This window comes from Trachemys scripta, chromosome 5 (assembly GCF_013100865.1).
Source record: "Trachemys scripta elegans isolate TJP31775 chromosome 5, CAS_Tse_1.0, whole genome shotgun sequence".
Taxonomy (NCBI): domain Eukaryota; kingdom Metazoa; phylum Chordata; order Testudines; family Emydidae; genus Trachemys; species Trachemys scripta.
In genome coordinates, this window is record NC_048302.1 from 18,327,726 (window position 1) to 18,349,617 (window position 21,892).

At 40.8% G+C, this 21,892-nt stretch overlaps 1 protein-coding gene and 1 long non-coding RNA gene across 5 annotated transcripts in view; one reads left to right on the forward strand and one right to left on the reverse strand.

The window, feature by feature from the left end:
* Positions 1 to 3,209: 3,209 nt before the first annotated feature.
* On the forward strand, positions 3,210 to 10,768 carry LOC117878187. 2 transcript variants are annotated; one of them, XR_004645914.1, is made up of 3 exons: positions 3,210 to 3,396; positions 9,734 to 9,805; positions 10,581 to 10,768. It is a non-coding gene; the product is annotated as an uncharacterized LOC117878187 (long non-coding RNA). The 2 variants fall into 2 exon arrangements; XR_004645913.1 differs by having other exon boundaries at positions 3,213 to 3,396; positions 9,731 to 9,805.
* The window catches only part of BMPR1B (bone morphogenetic protein receptor type 1B), a 276,624-nt gene continuing 259,059 nt past the window's right edge, over positions 4,328 to 21,892 (reverse strand). For all 3 annotated transcript variants that reach the window (XM_034772218.1, XM_034772219.1, XM_034772217.1), the window contains 9 exons: positions 19,067 to 19,169; positions 17,628 to 17,730; positions 10,657 to 10,753; positions 9,728 to 9,866; positions 6,808 to 7,000; positions 6,224 to 6,521; positions 5,558 to 5,733; positions 5,093 to 5,223; positions 4,328 to 4,989 (listed from right to left, as the gene is read on the reverse strand). In XM_034772218.1, the coding sequence (XP_034628109.1) occupies positions 4,864 to 4,989; positions 5,093 to 5,223; positions 5,558 to 5,733; positions 6,224 to 6,521; positions 6,808 to 7,000; positions 9,728 to 9,866; positions 10,657 to 10,753; positions 17,628 to 17,730; positions 19,067 to 19,169 (1,366 nt within the window). In that variant the 3' untranslated portion in view covers positions 4,328 to 4,863. The remainder of the gene's footprint in view (positions 4,990 to 5,092; positions 5,224 to 5,557; positions 5,734 to 6,223; positions 6,522 to 6,807; positions 7,001 to 9,727; positions 9,867 to 10,656; positions 10,754 to 17,627; positions 17,731 to 19,066; positions 19,170 to 21,892) is intronic.

Sequence of the window (21,892 nt, forward strand, 5' to 3'; positions counted from 1 at the left end):
TTGTTATGAAATATATAGAACAGCCAAACTAACCAATATCAATCAGGTTTATTACAGAAAGTCAATGATGGCATCGTAAAGGCCAAAAAGTTCAATAAGCTACCGTGACAGAACGCACCCCTGTATTCACACCCGGTACGCTATTGTAAAAATCTTTGTACAAAAGACGCCTGCTGGAGGTACCATGTGAAAAGTAAAACTTGCTGGTCATTAATGTCACGGTAAAATGTATGTAGCAACATTATATGTAAAGTCATGAACATAAGCTAAAATCAATACGATGTGTTTACCGGACACATCTGGGGACTGGGTACGCCTGTTTCTCAAACACAAAAGACAAGTTGACATCCCAGCCAGGTGTCGTCACCTGTCAAGCGGCCGTTCTTTGGCAAGGAAGCAGGGCAGGAAAGTGCAGATGTGATCTTAGCAAACGACAGCGTGAATCCTCTCCCACGCAAGACTCTGTGTTTCCTTGCTCTCAGCTGGAAAGAGCTTTTAACCAGGGGTCACACTCAGGAAAATGGTTTTCCAAGGGTGACCGAGCTATATAAGGGGCAAAAAACATCTCAAATGATCTCTTCTTGTCTATCTCTCTCTTTCACCTAAGAGGACCAAAGAAAACAGCCATCGGACCTCGGGAGCAGATCACGTCCTGGAACTTGGTCGGCAAAGCTACTGAAAACCTGAGGTAAGAATTTTACCTTGAACCACGTCTAGTTTGTTGAATACTAGAAAGCGTTTTATGTTTTTGTCTTGTAACCATTTCTGACTATAACTTGTACTTTCTTCAAATCTCTCTTTGTAGTTAAATGAACTTGTTTTGTTATTTAATCACAATTCATCTAGCATTCTGAATCGTGTGGGGAACTCCATTTAAGGCGTTGTAACTTGATGCCCTCACAGAGGCAACGGACCGAATATATCTGGACAGTGCGGAACAGACATTTCTGTGGGGAAATCCGGGACCGGGAGTGAGTCGGAGTCACTGTAAACATAGTGATCGAAGCTGCCGGAAGCCAGAGCGTAGCCGCTTTTTGCTAACAGGCCACCGGGTTCAGAATTGCCGGACCAGGGCCATGGCGATAAAGACGCTCAGGGTGTGACCTGCAAGTCATTTGGCTGTTTGTGAGCGGCCCTGTTCGGGAGCCACAGCAGAAAGGCATTGTGAGGCACCCCACGTCGCAGAGGAGGTCGTGACACGGCCACTGACCGGTCTGGACCGCACCCCAAAATGTCTCAGACAGCAGTTTCCGGGAAGCCGTCTCACGCGGCATTGTTGAACTCACCGTACGCAGAGGGTTTGCTCCCAAAATTTCACGCTAGCAGCATTTGTAGGATGATTTTAAAGTTATAAAACTTTTCACATGTCACTAAAATCCAGCGCATCACTTTGTCCCAGTCCTTCCACTTGTTCTAAACCTTTCATTCTCCTTGTTTTGGATACTAGCATTCCAGGTACTGGCCCCCGAAGGAACTTCTGTAACTTGTCTCGGGGCAAAATACAAACGTATTTGGATTTTTGACAAGTGACCTATCTACTTATGTCAAAGGTCAAGCAGTACTATGGCAGAATGTAGCTTACTCCTTCATGCCGCCTGGGCGCTCAGACCGGCCTGCCTGCCTGCCTTCTGCTTACAACCAGAGCCATCCCAGGGCTGCCGCAATCCACCTCCTGAGACCAGGGGGTTATTTGTTTGATGGGTTAACAAAGGGCTCGGTGGCTAGTCACAAATCCCCATGTTGACTCATTGCCGCCGCTTTGGTGTCTGTGACACAAGAATATTTTAATGGCAACTGGCAAGGGGGTGCAGAAGGGTTACAAAAATCTCCTGAGTCTGCTATGAACATTGTGGTTCTCCCACAGAATCGCTGGTGAGGTCTCACCTGAAAGCGGTGGACATGCCAGTCATTAATAGTGTTGTCAAATGGTGTACAGATACTATGTGAGAAGTTACATATATATACTGAAAATATGTGTTTAAACTCTGTAAAGTGTATCTCTCTGTTGGGATGTAAATGTAGTATTGTAAAATAGCAGAATGCAGGCCTGTTTACATACGAAGTCAACTGTTAATAAAGAGATGTGAAGTCAACAGAAAAGGAGCAAGCAGGCAAAAACAAGCCCCAGGGGATTAGCCTGCCTTGGAGGAAAGACAATGAACGTCGGGGGGTATATATAGAAGGTACAGAAGACACTCCTTCATCCTGCATCTGGGAAGCGAATGGACAGCATGGTTCGCAGGTAGCATCGGTTGAAAACGCCGCAGAGGACTTTGGGTGAGAGAACTGTCTTCCGCCAGGAGGTTAACCTGCTGGTTTTACTAAGTGTCTAGAAAGTGTGCTATGATTGTGGTTATTTAGGTAATGACTCGTTTCCAATATTCTTATTATATTGTTCTTCAATAATAAATTTATTCTCATTTGTCACTAATCTCAGTGCCTGTGGATTAGCCAAGCGATGGGCCTGAGTTGAATCTGACAAACCCATATGTACTATTTATTTGAATTTGAGAAAGTGTTCAGTGGCACAGGCTGGGTGTATGGACCTAGCTCTCCCTGTCCAATGTGCGTGTAACTAGAGGCTGGTGGTGTAAGAGAGTGGCTCCACAGCAAAGACTGCCTTAAAGAGCGGGGGAAGTGAGGCGCCACCTGACCCAGGGGCCCAATCTGTGTGCGTGCGGGTGCAGGCACTGGTCCCTAGTTGAAGGTAATGAGCCCTGCTCTGTGTGTACTACGCTACCCTTCCATATGTCGTCTGTGCCCCATAGCTAACTGTACCCTTTTCTGAAATGGGACAGAGGGTTACTTATTGCTGGCCTAAGGCCTGTGCAGGTGTGTGCTTATTTTTTTTTGGGGGGGGGGGGGGGGGAGAAAGGAATGGCTGTTGTCGTTTTGTTGGGTATCTCTGCAGCGCTTGGCTGAGGGAGCAGGTTCAGATTCAGATGCACATTAAGGACGCCCTGCCTGTGCAGTCTCGCACAAAATAAACTCGCTGGCACAGGTGAGCAGGGGCGGGGAACAAGCGAGTTGGCCTCTTTCGGCGGAGGGCGACACACGCTGCAGGGGAATAAACCAGCGGCTCTAGCGGGGGGAGGCCCGCCCCGCCCCCAGCACTAGTCCACTCCGCGTCCCGCACCTCAATCAGGCCCCGGCGCCACCTGACGGTCTGCACGGCGCATGCGCATTTGGGACCAGCGTTCCCATTGGCTGTGGGACGCGACGGCGGGGGTACAAAGCCGGAAGCGGCTCACGCGCGAGAGAGCGGCGGCTGCTCCAGCATCCAGAGCAAGGGAGAGGCTAGAGCGGCGCGTGTCCCCCGCCGGGGCTCCGACAGCGCCCGGCCCGGGCTCGGCGCGACAGGCGGCCCGTCCTCCCCGGGCCCACGGAACGGGTAAGGTACGTACCGCTCCCCTGCGCTGGGGAGCCGGGCGGGCGGGCCTAGCTCGGGTGCGGCGTCCCCGCACTGCGGGCGGGCGGTGCCTGGCCTGGGCCGGGGCGGGCTGGGCTGGTGTGGAGACTGCTTTTGGTATGAGTTAAAACGTGGCAAAGGGGGCGACTCGGAGCAGGGGTGGAAATTTACTGGTCTGGAGGCAGCATGATGAGACACCCATGTTTGCAAATTGCAAGAAATGGTGGGGGTAGGCAACGCAGGTTTTATTTCCCCTCTCTCACAGGCATCCCAATGCCTGCTGAGGCCATGTCTACACTTACAGATTCATCGTGATGAGGGAATTTGAGCCAGCAAGTTAGAGCACTTAATCCCTGAGATTTATATCCCATTAGAAACAATGTTTACACCTGGGATACCTGTTTGGTACCCAGCGTAATTTGGGGGGGGGCTGATGGGTATCATATCATTCCAAAACTTAAGACCTACTGAGGGACTGTGTTTATCCAACCTGTATGCATGTCATGTAACATTTATTGACCCCCAGGTCACACCACAAATTAACTCAGGGATGTGTGAAGGGAGACAGAACCATTTATTTTATTTGGGGAATGTTTAAAACAACCATGAACAGAACAAATACAACATACCCATTTGTTCCCTAGTTCTTAGAATTCTAGTATTTACAGGTTTCATAAGGCACTGGTTCCCAAAAAAGAACACAAAGTAGTGTCTGAAAAAATCTTTACATTGGATTATGCTAGAGGAAGGGATTGAGCTTCTCCTCCTCAAAGTTTTATGGAATTTGAGTCTGCATTTTGTCAATCTATGCATGTTCATAAATAAATATTAGTTTCATTTATTTAGTGCTTTAATCATATATAATCCACAGACTATATATCATATATAATCCACAGACTATATATCATATAAACCTGAACAACATCTTGACCTTCCAACTTTTCCTCACAGAAGTTGGTTGTGCTATTATTCTTCCCACCTTGGAAAACAAACTTGAGTTCACTTCACATGCAGATTTCAGGACTTAAGTTTCAACAATCTCTTCCTCCCCTCCTATGCAGCAGATTCACTCACCAGTGGTCTCTCTGGTAAATGAGGCACAGTTTCTTCTGATTTTTCTTTAAATGTAACAATATAGGGCTTTACTTCACTTCTAACCATAAGGTTCATTTTCATAAAATTTAAAGCAGTAGCTTTTAGACAATCAAAAAATAAAATCATGGGCTTTCACAGAAAGCAACATATATAATAATCTTGAACCAGTTACTGAAATGGTATATTCCTTTTCCCATGCAAACAAGTCTTCAGGCTGCTCTCCTCAAAGGATGTTACTTAAAAAAAAAAAAAAATTTACAGTTGCTCTGAAATTAGTGAAGGTGAGGGCTTCCTTCTGATTCCTCTTCATGTCATGTCCTCTGACCACAAGGAAAAGTCATTTCATTTGTTGAGTTGAATCAAAGTTTAATGTCCTGTGACTCTGACATTTTGGCAAGTGTTTTCTTTACTCGCAGGGCTGTGAGCCTAGAAGCAGGGTTGTGAGCCCAACACTCTGTCATGAGTTTTCCCATTTGTCTTAGGCACTGTGGAAAGAGAAAGGAAAGGTATACACACTGGATGTGGATGAAAGAAAGATTGAGAGGGGGCCCTAAAATAGATTAAATGTCAAATAGCATTACACTGTACCTCATCACTGCTCCATCTATTGGGGAATGAGGGACGGAGCTTCTTGATGCACACAATCTCCCGCATGTCCTCATAGGAGGGGTCAGTGGGCACAAGATCATGATATGGAAGCTGGTATTCTTCAACTATTCCTGAAAGAAATATTTTCCAAATGCATCATAACTGCAGGATAAAAATCCCAAAATACATTCAGCTGTGATAAGCATCATATTTCTGTGGCTCAACTATGTGAGATTCAGAAGATAAAAATTAATGAATCCCTTTAAAATAATGTATATGCTTAATTTTTTCTATTCTAAAAATAAATAAACAGCAGTATCTCCTTTTAAAGACCTGCCAAATTGACTGCTGGTGGATTGCATCTGACTGAAGCAGAAATTAATAGGCTCAGCACTGCCAATGTGTTTACCCAGGTTAGTTTATTGCAACAAAATCTACTACCCAGAAAGAAAGGATGGAACTTACCTCCTGACACACATCTCCTTGCTACCTCCCAAAGGATAAGTCCAAAACTGTACATATCGGCCATGATATATGACTGGAAGTGATTCCTATTCAAGCTTTCATCCAGCACCTCAGGAGGCATATAGCGCTTTGTTCCTACCCGGGTGTTTGGTGGTATGTCCACCTCATTTGTATCACTAAAAGGAGGGGGGGGGGGAAGAGGAGAAGAATCAAACATACAAAAAAAGTAGCTTGAAAATAATGCATAACCTTAATGGAACAATTCTTACAGAGAAAGCTACTTACTGTGACTTGCCTGAGGCTGTATTAAGCATTCAAATGCAGATGCTGGTAACCATTTGTGAGATTTCATTTAGCATTTTCATATGAGCTAAGCATATAGGCTATGCAACATATACTGGCAAAGGATAAATTGTCTTCCAAGTTATTGTTTTCTAGGCACTTTTCAATACATCCTTAAGTACAAACAACTTACATTTAAATACCAAACAGCTATTTATAAACATGCAATATATATATATATATAAAAAATATACCTGCCCCTAGTATAGTATAGGATAAGGGTGTATCATATATATTATATTACACACCACAAACAATGATACAAAAAGAATCATGGTATCTCTCTGATCCCTTTCAATTAAAACACACCCTAACTTTACTCACCTAATAAATTTAACTGCCAAGCCCAGGTCTGCTATACAGCAGGTTCCATTCTTTTTCACTAGAATGTTCTTACTTTTCAGATCGCGGTGGGCAATAGCTGGTTTGCCTTGAGTACTGAAGATCTCAGTGTGCAAGTGGCACAAACCACTAACAGAGGAATAGGCCAGTTTTAGCATGGCTTTTGAATCTAAGGTAGTGGATTTCAGATAATCATACAGGGAGCCATTCTCATGGTAGTCTGTGATAAGATACAGTTGGGTCCAAGACCCTGTACCTTTAATGTCCGCAGCAATGAACCCTATGGGGGGAAAATATTTTCAGATTAATATTTTTCAGGGCTTTTGAACACCACACACGAATTAAGAATATTGTGGATTATACTGCATGAAAAAAATCCCCAGATTAAGGGTTAAATTGTGATCAAGAGGGGAGGGAACATCACAAAAAAAACCCACCCCGCTTTGTCCTTTGCTTGTGCAAGCAACCTTCCCCCCAACACAGGTGGGAAAAACAGGTGTATGGTTGTTGGGGATTACAGCCTCCTGAATTCAGTTACATCTCTATCTTTTATTTCACTCACTTACCCAAAATGTTTTCATGCCTCATTAGGACAGTCTGATAGATTTCTGTCTCTCTGAACCAGCTGGCCTCCTCAGTGGTGAAGAACACTTTTACAGCTACCTTTTCTCCACGCCACTTTCCCATCCAAACTTCTCCATAGCGACCTTTACCTATCTGTTTCACCATCTGAATCTGCTTTGCTATAGTCCTTTGGACCTGTTAAATCCCAAGAAATGCAGTTTAATTATACCCCATTTTAGTTAACAACCTCTATTTCCCAGTCACAAGATAGTACCATAGAATATTGAAATAGCAACCGCTTGTGCCTCAGTATTACCTGTTCAATCCTGAGCTGAAAGTATGATATTTTAAAACAAAAAATTTTAATTGAGTCTCCCAAAAGATTCTGATGACCAAGGCTGTCGTTTTCTCTGATAAACTATTTTTAAATTGCCTAAAATGGAAAAAACAGCCTATGTATTATCACACCATCAGATAGATGGTGGCTTCAGTGGTTATTTTGACTTACGCCAGTGCAAGCCAAGAACAGAAATTGAGCTTAAGTTGTTTTTAAACTGATTTATACTTTGAAGTAATGATTGAACAGTTCTATTAATGTTAGCATGGTTGCTTTCCAATTTGCCTACTTTAAAGAATGCATCCTGAAAAATAATGGAATTACATCAAATAACTTAATTTGTGTAAATATATGTAATGGCATCATAATGATGAAAAGTTCCTTATTAAATTATATTAAGAAAATGAAAATCACATTTCTGTTATGAGTTTTCAAAAGGCAGAGTACTACATGGAAGACCTTAATTGGTTTCTTCCTGCTAGAGCTGGTCAAACTATTTATTGTGTTCAATTTATTTTATTTGACAAACATTTTTGTGTTATGGATTGATTGTAAACTGTTCACAGGGAACAATCCATTAATTTTTCTACACAAACATTGACATATCTCGGCTAAAGGCACAAAACACACGAATGTTTGTGACCAGAGCTGTGATGTATTCAATCAAAAACCAACACATATTTATAAATGTAATTATAAACAATGTACAAGCAAGTTGAATCGAATGTCCTGTGTCTAATGTGGCAAACTGCACACGCTGTTGAAACAACTCTACCTTCTTGAAAATGGCTTGGTTCTGTGCTTTTGGCCTTGGTTTTGCAGCTGCTTGATGGACCCAACAGCCCACAGTGGTTTAGAGCCACCATATAATTATGAATAATACAAATACATTTGAGAGAGAGAAAATGAACAAGGTTGAATGTGACACTATCCTGGTTAAGGTTTCGCTTTGTTGTAACCTTGTATCCAATATAATAAGCGAGCTACAAAAGAAAGACAATATTGTTTATCATAAGCTGGCATTTTACAAGTTCTAAAAATATTGGAAATAAATAATAAAGAAGCTGGAAATAAACACTTTTAAAATGAAGGGTAGTGGTTAAGTATCAATCCATGCACGTCTAAGCTGCGTATTGCTGTGGTAACTACCTGACAAATACAGTAAACGTATATTATTATATTCACCATAGCAAAAACTTTAAGGCTGCAATGCAGCTTCCATCATGAACCTGTTTTCACGGTTTTATAATTTCCTTAGACAATCACTGTTTGAGGAAAATCTGTTTAGTTAAGCAAAGGGGCAGGAGGAATATTTCCTGATTTATAAGCCACCAGGTATGGCAGAAACTACAAATGTCTCCTTTACTGAAGTACACTCTCTCAGCAGCAGATCCTGCAGTTTGCTGAAGAGAGTGGGGCTCATGCTGCCAGTGGGATCATAGGACCTGCTGCCTATGCCCAGTTTAAAAAAAATACTTAGGGAGGTAGGTAAAAATACATTTGGAAAAACCATATTGCTCCAACGAGCTTTCCTTTTCTCCTTTTATTTCTGTCATGAAAAGCCTTAGGAAACTAAGTGCAAAAATATTCTGTCCCCCGATTCGAAATGCAGCAGCCCATCTGCTTAACAATCTGGGTTGCTGAGAACACATTTTTACAGTCTGTCCTGTTTCACTGGAACAACGAAACTGCTGGTCAATATGGGGAGGTTTGTGAGAGAGGCAGACAGGGCTGGATCTACACATTGGTGCTCACGCCCATGTCCAGTAAGAATAACTACAGACTGTTGGAATCAATTGCAAAGCTCATTCTTCTGCTTATCTGTCCCTCAATGGCCATGTTGACATTTGGAAAACTGGCTGTTTCTCAAAACATATTTAGCTAACGTATTTTAATGAATATGATTTTAAACAGAACTTTGCAGCTACTAGGTACAGGACCGATGTATAACTTCTCAGCTATGCATTCGGAAAATGACAAGAAATAAATAGTTTTAAAAGGTAGTATTTAAAATAAAGTATCTTGAGTCTTCTGCAATACCATGATGTGCAGGAGGTCCCAGGTTGTCAGGTTATCAGAAAACTAAAACACAGATGAATGGAAAAGTCATGAGCTTTACTCTGAAATATAAACCTTCTAGCTGAAACTGAGCCTTCTTTAGTACATCGGTTCTTGGGTCTCAGCACAGTTACATTTGAGACAACTTATAAATGTTATACTCCATTCAGCTGGCATACCTTCAACCTACGACACCACTGAAGCGCAAAATACAGTGATTCTATTCTTCGCTTTTTAATGCTAAGGGAAGCCAAGGTGTAAAAGGATTCCATTTAACCATCCTGTCTCTAAAAATGATGTAACAGTGTGTACCTGAGATCAGATTCAGATCCTGGTATATGAAATAAAGAGCTCTGATTCTTAAGTATTTATTCTCCAACTGATATCCTTGTCATTTCTGCAGACACTGAGAACCTAATTCTTCCTTCACATATTAACGTAATTCCTATTAAATCCCCTTGAATTTTTATGCTGGTGACTTTGCCTTATAGAGTTCTGTGTGAATCTAAATTACATTCCTTTCTTACCAGCAGAGGGAGCCCAGACCCACTTCCTGAGCTCTGAGACTGTTCAATCAAGTCTTTCAGGGATTCCCCTGGAGGAATGTAAGTCTCATCCTGTTCAAGTCCAATGCTGTAACGAGGTCTGGTTTCTTGCCTTTTATGCCTATGATTTTAGTGAAAATTAAATTAGTTGACAGTACAATGAGGAACGGATGCTATGTAGAAAACACTACTCACATTTAATATTTAGTCATGCATAAGTTCCCAGCAATTACTCAGTACGTGCTAGACTCATCAATGACTATTTTTCTGATCTATTCGCAACATTAAAACGCTTTAGGTCTATGAAAGGGGCTGACTATCATCCTGCTGGGGAATCCGGCATAATTTTGCATAGCCAAGTACCAACTTTAAACCCCTAATTCAGAGAATAGTCCTAAAAACAGAGATGCAGCAAATACCTCACCTTTTTGTTATGAATGTTGTGGGTCTTTTATGACCAAAGGCATTTTTATGAATTTGCCTGTTTTCTGAATCGATCTCCTTCTTTGGGTATAGTTTGTGAATTTGTGTGCAACCTTGTGTGCACTGTGTTAATAGGCTTATGAGCTTTACTTTATATACTATGCAGTGTCTTTACACCATTGTTTTCTTTAATTTTCACTATGTACTACTTTGTGTTATTTCCCACTGGAAATCTTTTTAGGACATACTTTCTATGAAGGATGCTATACAAAAGACCAACTATATTATAGGGCATTATATTGATGCCTTTGTGATTTTAACATTAGCAAAATATTCAATTTTTCCCTATAATAAAAACAAAGTTTTTTTTAATTGTTCCCCAATTCCCTCCTGTTATGTTTTTATTTTACAGTTCATAAGCCGGGGGGGGAAAAAGTGACGTTGGGAAGAAATGTGAAGCAGACAAAGTTTAAATTCTTCCGACTTACCTGAAGTAACAGAATATGATGATAAGTACCAGGAGTATACTGCAAACGGTCACTGAGATCAGCAAGGCCTTATGGTGAATGTTTCCTTCAACAAAATCTGGTTTAAAGATTAGATTAAAAAAAAAAAAAAAAAAAAAAAAAAAAAGCTTTGTACAATGGCTGTATTTTTGTTTTAGGAGTCAACACTACTCTCTCACACCTGAAATGTCTTTCACATTCTGCCTTCCTGGATTTAGTTTCACATGTAAAAAGACATACAAGAGTTTATTTACGTGCTCCTTCTTTAGCCCTCATCCAACAGGGCAAACATAGTGACCCTGCAGCCTTTACTCAGACAAAGCTCTTACTGGTAACACTGGCGCTTTTGACTGAGTTTGCAAGGGAGTATTTAGCCCTTCATGACCCATCCACTAACCCCCACCGCCTCAAACCTGGGATTTATAGTCCTGTATCGGACTAGTTTGGTGCCTCTTTATTTTAATTAATTTTGGAAAAAAGTGTCATTGCACATTACCAAGCAACATGTAAGAATTATCCTTGCACGCTATACCCATTTTCTGCTCTAAATTTTAGCTGTCATCTCCACATTTATATCCTCATTCCAAACACACGTGTTGGACCGTCATGCAGATTCTCATGCTGAAAACTGAAGAAATCCTGCACCATCTTCTTTTAAAACTACAGAGTCTCAAAACTGTGATACGTTAGCACACTCCCCACCCCCAGCTTGGTGTTCACTCTTATGCAGATAAAGATGAGGTTTATCTGAAGCCCTCACCATCTGATTGTCTTGCATCTTCCACACAAATGCTGAACACACAGTAAACTGTGAGAATTCTATCCTTATTGACTCATCCTGGAATAACACTATTATGTTTCAGATTTACTAGGGTAATTAAAGATCCAGTTCCCTCTCCCATCTTTGCTTCCAACTATTTCCTTCCCATCATGAACAGAAATTACCTACCATTTATCTGCCTTGTGAGCACATTGGTCATGTTTTAACCTGACATTACCTGCTCCTGGAGCATTAACAATGTAAACATTCAAGCCATGGCCATCGCCTTTGAAAGGAGACACTGACACAGGGCCTATCAAGAAAAAACTAGAGCGCATCATTCTCATCGGAGCAGCAGATTTCTACCTGGACTGTCACTCTAAGTGTGCCGGGAGCTGAAACTGAGAACCCTCGGGGGAGTCCAGTTCTCTCTGTGAAAGAAGTGACAGTTCAGGGGGCCAAGATTCTATTTCATGGTTTATTAGCAGTCTCTGTCTGCCAGTCATTACCCTCTAAAATGTGTGGTTTGTAACAGTTTAAGATGTCACTGCCTATTAGCCCAGGAGAGGCTAAACACAGTATGCAGACTATGGGGGAGAATTCTTCATACTCTGGAGAATACGGAAATACGTTTGCAGCAAGGGGTTTCTGGTTTCATAGAACATGTTACAATAAAAACCGGGCTGGCTGTTTTAGTGCTTCTTTAGCACAACGAGTGTTGAGTGCCACACATACAGGGCTCAGTTCTGATCTTGCTTACACCAGAGTAAACCAAGAAGTGACTCTATTCAGGTAAATGGAGTTACACCCATCAGAAACTGTAATGAGCTCACAATTAAACTCCCTCCTCTTTAATATTATAAATGGATTATGTGTGTGTGTGTAAATAAAATGGAATAAAGAACACTGAAGATGATTCTGCAAAGAAGAGTGGCTAGATTTCTATACACTATGGCCAACATTTCCAAACTTGGGTACCCAAAATCCCTATTTAGGCACTTGCATAAAAGTGCTGAGCATCCTCAAAATGTAAATCAGAATTTTCAAGTGTGGCTTTCTAAAGTTGGGCCCCTTATTTTAAGAGTTGCAGAGCACTTGCAGCTCCTTTTTACAGAAGTTAAAAGGAGCTGCAAGTGCTCTGCAACTCTTAAAATAAGGGGCCCAACTTTAGAAAGCCACACTTGAAAATTCTGATTTACATTTTTTCTGTAATCAAAGGCATTTGTGTGGGAAGAAAAAAAATCCCAGAAAGCACTTAAAGATAAAAGGGAATCTAGGTGTGAAAGACTAGTTAGTGATGATGAAAGTTATTACCTTAGATCAGAAGGTTGTTTCTAAAACAGTATTACACATGGCTTTATTAAAGATGCACCAGGCACACAGTAGGCATGAAATTGGCCCCAAGACGAAAGGAAGGCAACACATCTTTCTGGAGTCCTTTATGTTTACCAACATGTTATGCAAGGCAATAATGCTGGAGAATGAGTGCGTTATCTGCCCAGAATTCAGACATGTTTTCAAATTACTCTGGAGGGATTTAGCTGGTTTGCTCATTTGGGGGTTTTGGAAACCAGTCAACATATGTTCATCAAAAATGGCTCTCTGTCAAACTGGGAAGACATATCTAGCGATGACCCACAGGGGTCAATCCTGGGTCTGATACTATTCAATATTTTCATTAATGAATTGGATAATGAAGTGGGGAGTACACTTATAACATTTGTGGATGACACCAAGCTGGGATGCAAGCACTTTGGAGGGCGCAATTAGAATTCAAAACAACCCTGACATATTGGAGATTTGTTCGGGGGGGAGGGAAGGGAATCAATAAAGACAAGTGCAAAGTACTTCACTTAAAAAGGAAAGATCTAATGCACAACTGCAAAATGGGGAATAACTGGCTATGTGGTAGTATTGCTAAAAAGGATCTGGGGTTACTGTGGATCAGAAATTAAATATGAGTCAATAATGTGACGCAGTTGTGAAAAAGCCTAATGTCATTTTGGGATGTATATAAGACGTGGGAGGTAACTGTCCCGCTCTACTCGGCACTGGGGAGGCTGCAGCTGGAGTACTGTGTCCAGTTCTGGGTGCCACACTTAAGGAAAGATGCGGACAAATTGCAAAGAGTCCAGAGGAGAGCAACAAGAATGATAAAAGGTTTAGAAAACCTGACCTAGGAGTAAAGGTTAAAAAAACTGGGCATATTTAATCTTGAAAAAAAGAAGACTAAGGAGAGACCTGATAACAGTCTTTAAATACGTTAAGGGCTCTTAAAAAGAGGACGGTGATCATTGTTCTCTGTGTCCACTGAAAGTAGAACAAGAAGTGATGAGCTTAATCTGCCGCAAGGGAGATTTAGGGTTAGATATTAGGAAAACATTTCTAACTATAAGGGTACTGAAGCTCTGAAACTGCCTTCCAAGGCAGGATGTGGAATCCCCCTCACTGAAGATTTTTAAGAACAGGTTGGACAAACACCTGTCAAGGATGATTTAGGGTTACTTGGTCCTGCCTGAGCACAGGAGGCATCTCACGAGGTCCCTTCCAGCCCTATATTTCTATGATACAATTTAGGCTGGTGAAAAGTACCAGACTGACTTCCCCTGGACACTGACGTCCTCCCTTTGTCCACAGACCAGGTGCTGCATACAAAGCAGCCATGCAAACTTCTCCGTCTGCCTCAGTGCAAACCTGGTGGGGCTATTTCCTGGGGATGGCAAAGAGGCAGGTGGTTCACTCTTCAAACTTATTCAATCCCTGGCCTCTCAGCTGCGATTGAAAAAGGTGCCAATTTGCACTAATTTTTGTGATATGGGAACTGGACTTAGACCCAGTGCTTCCTAATGTTTTATAAGTTATCAACTGCAGCCAAACCAAGCTGTGAGGTTATGAAAGTAAGCAGGATTTTATTATTTTTTTAGAAGACGGCAGTGAGTTATTATGCGAGGGATATGTAATAAACAAGCAGTACATTACTGAAGCTCTTCTATATACTCTGGCTGAATGGGAGTTTTAGCCATTGTCTAATGCCCAGCATGCAAGGAGTACACTTTATAAGAAAATACACAGTGATGTTATTTCTAGACACCACACAGGGGTGTCATGGTTGTCTTCAGTACAGGGTGGGAGAGATGATAACAGAAGAAACAAGTTAAGAAACAGTTTCTCTAGAAAATATCTTCAGTAAGACTCAAGAGCCTTTCAGACAGTTCTAGTGCTTCCCTCCAGCCCCATCTCACTTTGTCGTGTACAGCACTCTGCTGAAACGTGTATTTAAAACTCAGCAAAATGGGTTTCGGGTGGAGTCAGCATATCAAATGCACAGAAGATTCTCCTGCTTCCCCAGTTTCTTCCAGTTCACAGTATTCATATTATCTGGGTAAAAACTGCAGTGAAATCTGAGGCTTGGAGACTTGTGTGCACACATCAGACCCCATCATCATTCCTCCAATCATTCCCGTGCCCATTCATCACTAGCTCTACAGGCAGGGAGCCAGACATGGTGGCACCACCACTTCTGCTTATAAAGGCTTTAAATCAGTAAAGACATATTTGTTCTCATCTGCTTTCAGTCTGCACTTTCATTGGGATTTCCTGTAATATTTTTATTGTTTAAAAGAGAGGTGTCCTTTCAGCCATGATTATTATTTTCATTTCCTTAATAAGGCGGCTGCATGACTAGCAAGGGGACTCCATGTTATCTCCAGGGTATTTTTATTCTACTAGTACTGCAGGATGCACCAGAACACTGTCCAGAAATGGATTTAGCTGCTGTTATGTTTTTCCTTCCTGCTTGACACAAAGATAGCTCTCTGGCTTGATTTTAATTCTTGTGTCTGATATTTTCATATATCTGCTGCTTCATTCTGTTCATGGTTAAAGAGTGAGTCCCTTCCAGGAAATGCTAGGTATGGAGAAACACTTTCAGAACACAAATTGCACGCATCTGTAGATGATAATTCTGTGTATGGGTTAATTTCTAGCTAGCAACCTTTGACCTACGGCTGAAGGACCTCCCCAGACCTTGGTTTCCCTTGAGATCTGACCTTGGTCAAAAGTTCCTGATCAGGAACATACTTTTTTGTATGTTTTAAAATACCAAACAACCTACATTTTTGCATCCACTCCAGTGGAGTTTTTGTTTCAACAAGTCCATTTTTAATTTTAGTTATTTATTTTAACATCACTGTTTATGTTAAATCCTGATAATTCTGAGAGTCACTGCAGCACATTTAAAAACAATCCAAGACAGGAAGAATGGCTATTAACACAGAACTCGTCAACCCATTATATATTAGCTGCATGTACTTGGATATGGCTAGTGGGAGAATTCACAGTCTAAATTGCTGCCCTTTTGGTGAGTGTTCAGATTGTGATAGAGCAGTGGCAAACTACCCTGGCTTATGGCACCAAGGATCACAGCTGACCATACAGCTTTCAAAAAGGGGCTGGCTTTGGTGCTGTTTCACAGCTACACACCACAGAGCCACATTATCTGAAGCAGACTCTAAAATTACAGCCACAATTTGCTATCTAGCTACTAGTGTTGGAGGAATTACGCTAAATGAACATACTGCCATTTGTTTCTCAAACAGCAAATTAAACAACTAGTTTTGCCGTATTCAAGCAGCTTAAAAACTATTCATCTAATAATGTATTCAAAAATATTCTCTCTGCTATTTGGTGTTTATTCATCTTAGCTATCTGTCACCTTAGTACTTCAGTGTCCTCTGTCCCCACACAAACAAAAAGAAGAAGAAAATTTGGCATTAGCAAAAGAGCTTGAGTTTTTGCATAAACAGTAGATAGATATCTGACTATACTAACTACCTGATTTTTACATTTCCATCCAGTTTAGGCTGGAATGGCAAATGTAATATAAAACCAAGGAAACGGACAAGTTAGATCAAGGTTGCCCCATTTTGAATCTGCAGGGTTTAATTCAACCAGTGTGTGTGGGAAAAATCATCCAAAATCAAATTATATTATTCATATACTATACAAACATACAAATGTACTTACTTGGGGGATTTTCTCTCTGTCCAAGTAACTTTTTTTCTCTTAATAAAGACCAACAAAATTACAGAGCTCTTATGTTGGGAGTCAGAATTTTATGAGGTTTCAGTGATCTCATGGCTCACCAGTCAATGCTGGATTATTTTACATATTGCATTCTATGGGCCCAATCCTGTAGCCCTGCTGTGCAGAATCTCAATTAAGTAAGCCCTTATATAAGTAAGGACTGCAGGAATAGTCCTTTCTATATGCATGTGTGGGGGGGTGTGCGCGTAAGTAATTAACTAAGTAATAAGAATATATCTATGTGTTTAGACTGAGATTTACTGTTCAACGCTACGGTCCAAATTTTGTTCTCAGCTTTACACGGGCAACACCAAAAAAATTGGAAACTGTCTCCTAGGACCAAATTTAATGCTGACCACACAAGTCCTGCACAGCAGCTATGCCAATGTCTATACATGTCATACTTATCCAGGAACTGCTGTATTTTAAAAATAAAAATATTGTATAACTTCCAACCAAACCTGGAAATGCATTTGTGCAGAGTGTTACTCTATTGTTTGTTCTATACCTCTGAAACACAGAGTTCATGGTAACGCCTAGACCTTATTCTCTGAGGGCCAGATTATCAGCGGCTATGAATCGTCATTAGTTCCACTGTGGAACTACGCTGATTTATAGCAGCTGAGGATCTGGTCCCAAGTGTCGTTCTGAAATTGTTACGTTGCTACAAACTACAATCTTTTGCAACGACAGAGGGCACTCATTATTGTTATTTTATATTTGTATGGCATGAGCACCTAGAGGCCTCAATAAGTCAACCCCACCCCCCACCCCGTGCTAAGCACTGTACAAACAAAGTAAGAGATAATCCCTGCCCCAGCCTAACCTAGACTGTGAGCTCTTTGGAGCAGGCACTGTTATTTTACTACACACAGCACCTCGTGCAATGGGTCTCTGATCCTTGACTGATGCCTGTAGGCATGATGAGAATACAAATAGAGGTAAATACCGGTAAATACCAAGTAGAAACTGTTTCCGTATATTACCAGAACATCTACGGGATACAAAAAAAAATGTTTTTCCATTCAGCTCATCTAATTCCCTTTTCTTTTCTAGGAAAAATACAGGCATCTACTGATTTAAGGCTAGATTTTCTTCCTCCTCTTACCTCTGTTTTTTAGTGGTGGCAGCGTAGGGTGAAGGTTTTCATTACAGAAATCTTCGTCTGTGCAGCATGCAATAGTTCTTCTGTGATGTATTATGGGTGTATCCTGCAACAGAGAAATTCACAGAGAACTGTGTGAGCAACTTTGTTCTTTTCAACGGACACTGTTGTTTGGGCGCTGGAGAAGGAGACAGACCTGACATGGTAAACAGCATCGCAACCAGTGAAGGATTTCAAATATGACTGCAATAAGGATTTGGGCCACCCTAATAAAGCCATTTAAACATTAAAGAACAAATTCATCCCTGGTGAAATTTCACCGAAGTCATTACAATTATACAAAGATGTATTTGGCCGTAACAGCATACGGGAGAGCTGTGAGAGAACGTGTGCGTTAGTGTTACATTATTCAAGCGTTCCATTTGAATTTTGGGGCAGATAGATTTCACGTTTATGTACAATGAGACTGAGGGCCTGATCCTCTGTTCCACTTTCCAGAGCAAAGCAGACAGAATTTTGCCCCAAGGCCAAGATTTCCAGAAACAGATGCCTAACGTCAGGCCTGAATTCAACAGAGACTTTAGGATGATCAGCATTTTGGAAAATCTGGCTACTTATTTAGTAAGCACTCAGAAGCCTCATTTTAGACTGCTATTTTTGAAAATCTTCACTTTAGCACATGATTCCCTTCATGTAGGGGAATACTCAGACGGCTTAAAGCCAATGTAATCAACTCCGTCATCTATTCCCCCCAGCGAAATAGATTTGTGAAGGGTATGAAGAGGGAGCAGGAGGGGACAGAACACAGTGCACTATACTTTGGAGATATTTACTGGAATAATGGCTCCTGTGAGTTTATTACAAGCAGGTGAAAATAAGAGCAACCCTTAGCCTGCTCTAACTTGAACCAATAGCTGGTTTGGCCCCTGGACAGTACATGAAATGGAAACACATTTCTCTCCCTGGAACTATACTGCCTTCATAGAGGTGGATCCGCAAATGTACTGGCTGAATGACTGTCTACACATACAGGACTCACGTTACACATCAGTGCTATGTAACAACTTCTAGTGTGAAAACAGCAACTTTTTTACGGCACACTACTACGCAGCACACAGCAGTTTAGGAAAGGAAGTAAAGAATGTCTTACCTAATTCAAGCTGCAGGGGGAATTTAGAGAATCAGAATGTAATTACCCGAGTGGTAGTTTCACCAGGAAAGCAGGGGCTAATATTAATTAACTAGCAACATGGTGTGCTTGAAGAAGTAGCAAGCGTTTTGGGGAGTAGATGCCATTTCCTCAGCATTCAGTGCAGAGGGCACATCTCCCACATGATCAAAATTTAAAGCAGCAGATGTATGCATTTATCCTGCCTACAGTGCAGCTGAATGAAAACTATCACAATAGCCAGACCAAACCTTGATCATAACTCTTTTCTTACCCGGCATTGGAAGTCTGAGCCTTCTAAGCCTAGGCATCCTGAAGCAATTGTACGTCCTCCAAATTCATCTTCTTCTACCATGGTGAAACAGTAGCCATCAGTCCTGAAGATTGGAAAGAGCGAAGCAGAATTAGTTTTTAAAATGAGAGATTTGCTATTAGATATGCTGTGCCCCACAAACATACAGTTGATAAATCAACACACTTTGAACAGCAATGTAACAAAATGCAGATGACTAAACTATTATCGCATATGTAAAATCTTATTTATTTACGCAGCGTTATTTCAACATACAAAACAAACGAATGCTTCTCCCAGGCTCTTGGCACCCACATATAGTTAAAATTAAATCCAACAAAGACAGACAGCAATCACAAACCGATAACTTTTCTTCAAACAAAAGAAGCCAGTCCACAAGCTGACATTTTCACACAAAACTCTAACCCCCATAATTAAAAATCTTCACCCAAGGCCCATCCCCTCTGCACAAATGTCTATCCCAGTGTTTCTCAACCCATGGCCTGCAGGCCGCGTGCGGCCCAATCAGCACACAGCTGTGACCCATGTGATATCCTCAGGGCCATAGAGGTAGTATAATATATTGTGAGAATATGGCCAACATAACACATAGAGAGCTGCATATCCGGCCCACAGTGGTAAATAGGTTGAGAACCACTGGTCTATCCTAATAGATGGGTCTCCAATGATGCAAAGCCTATCTTAGTAAAAGCATCAGTGCTAAAGCAGGTCCACTTGTGCATGCACACACTGTACAGAGATTTGCTCTGTGGTGCAGACCTGAAGAGGCCAGCGTCATTGAGATAATGACCGTGAAACACTATTAAGAGTGATTTGTGGTCCTTACTTTAACCATATTACAAACTGCAACACTCTGTTGCGGATGAGTTCTTGAGTTATCATCAACATCCTTCATAACTGTTTACTTGGGTTATAAGCCTAAAGTGATCCATAATACTTCAGTTTACAAGAACATGTACAACAGAGGACAAGTATACTAACAGACGGCTAGATGGTGCTGGTGATAAATGTTCTTCCCTAATGAAGGTCAAATACATGAATGTTATCAGGGAAACAAAAAGAGTGCCTGCATCTGACTGAAAATCTTCGCTGATAATTTTTCATCACTTTCTGGAGACTCACTACCGATCAAAATGAATGAAAACTGTCTTGATCGTAAGAAATAAAACGAATAATAAAAAAGAAATAGCCCCTTATCCTCAAACAATCAAGTCATATAGCAATAAAATGTTTTATTAACCTCTTATTTTCTTTCTAATATTTATGTTTAGTAGATACTTTCACAACAAAAGAACAAATGAAGAAGGACAATAAAAGGGAAACAGATAAAAGAAGAAACTAAATGGATTTACAAGGCTTAAATAAAGCAGAATTTCAGATAAATTATTTTACTTTTACTTCACAGAAAGGAAAACCTAACAAAACAAACAAATAAAACCACTAATGACAATAAAGAAGCTGTAGGAAAAGGGGAACATTCCGTTACACACTGAATGCATAAATACAATTTGGAAATATTCGCTGTGGCACAGAAGGACGCCGGATAGGAAAACACCAAACGTTTGCTGCGGCACGTATTTAAATTAACTATGTGAAATCTAGTCAGAGCAAGCTTGTTTCATAGTTACTTTCAATAACAAGACAAGTTACTAACTTCTGGATCTGAAAAGTAACCAGTTGCACACTACAGATTACTTTCTCATAGAAGCGCACAATTTACTTTTATACTACTTAGATATTGTGCATGAGAGTAAGTAAGGAAGACAACAACCCTTTTGGGTAACAACTCCCATAACTTCATTACTCAGTCTCAGGATAGGAATGATAGGATTGCCAAGAAAAGAGACTGAAAGGAATCCATTAGAGTACAATATTATATTAGACTACATTTTATTTGTTTACATGGCGCCTTCGATTCAAAGCAATGAGTAAGGGTAACTGAGGGACACAGTAACAAAACAATAAATTGCAATCAACTGAAAAACAAAAAAAGTCAACAACTGATGGTCTCTAATAAAGTCAATATACAAAAGGAGGAGAAAGAAAAGAATCATATTGTTAGAAGAGGTACTATTAAGAAGGGAAAGTGAAGCCACAGGAGGTTTTGGCATTCTAGTGACTTTCAACAGGACATAGACTCATAAATCACTTTTCAAAATGGGACATAGGCTCCTAAGTCGCTTAAGTGCTTGTGAAAATTTTACTTTTGATGTAAAATGACAAAGCAAGTTAGATCATGGAAAGCAGAGGGTGAGAGAGCTCAAAAACGTTGAGGGATGGAGGAAATCATTCTTTTTGGAGACAGCAATAGAAGAATTTCTCACAAGCTTCAGACCATGATACAATGAATGAAGAATGTGGAATGAAATTAAAAGGGGAATGTTTTATTAGGAAAAATGAGATTTAAGAGGGAGAATTTTCAATGTAAAAGTTACCTTTACCCCTCGGAAAGCCTCCTAGAGATCTGGGAAAGAGAGTGGAAAAGAGAGTGTCTCCTAGAACTCCTGGAAGAGCTCTACTATGGTGGTGAGGAACAGATCCTCACAGGTCGAATATAACGCACTCTACATAGAGAGGAGTGCCTAGCACACTCCAGCTACACAATTCAGCCATGTCAGAAATTAAAATCTTTCCATCATTAAAAACAATCTGAACAAGCATGTACCACATCTATTATGCTGTAGTTCACTGCATATTACATATAAGTATGCATGTATAACAAAGAATGATGAATACAGGGGTCTCCTGTATTCTAGGGTTGTGTTCTTGAAAAGGGCAATGGATACC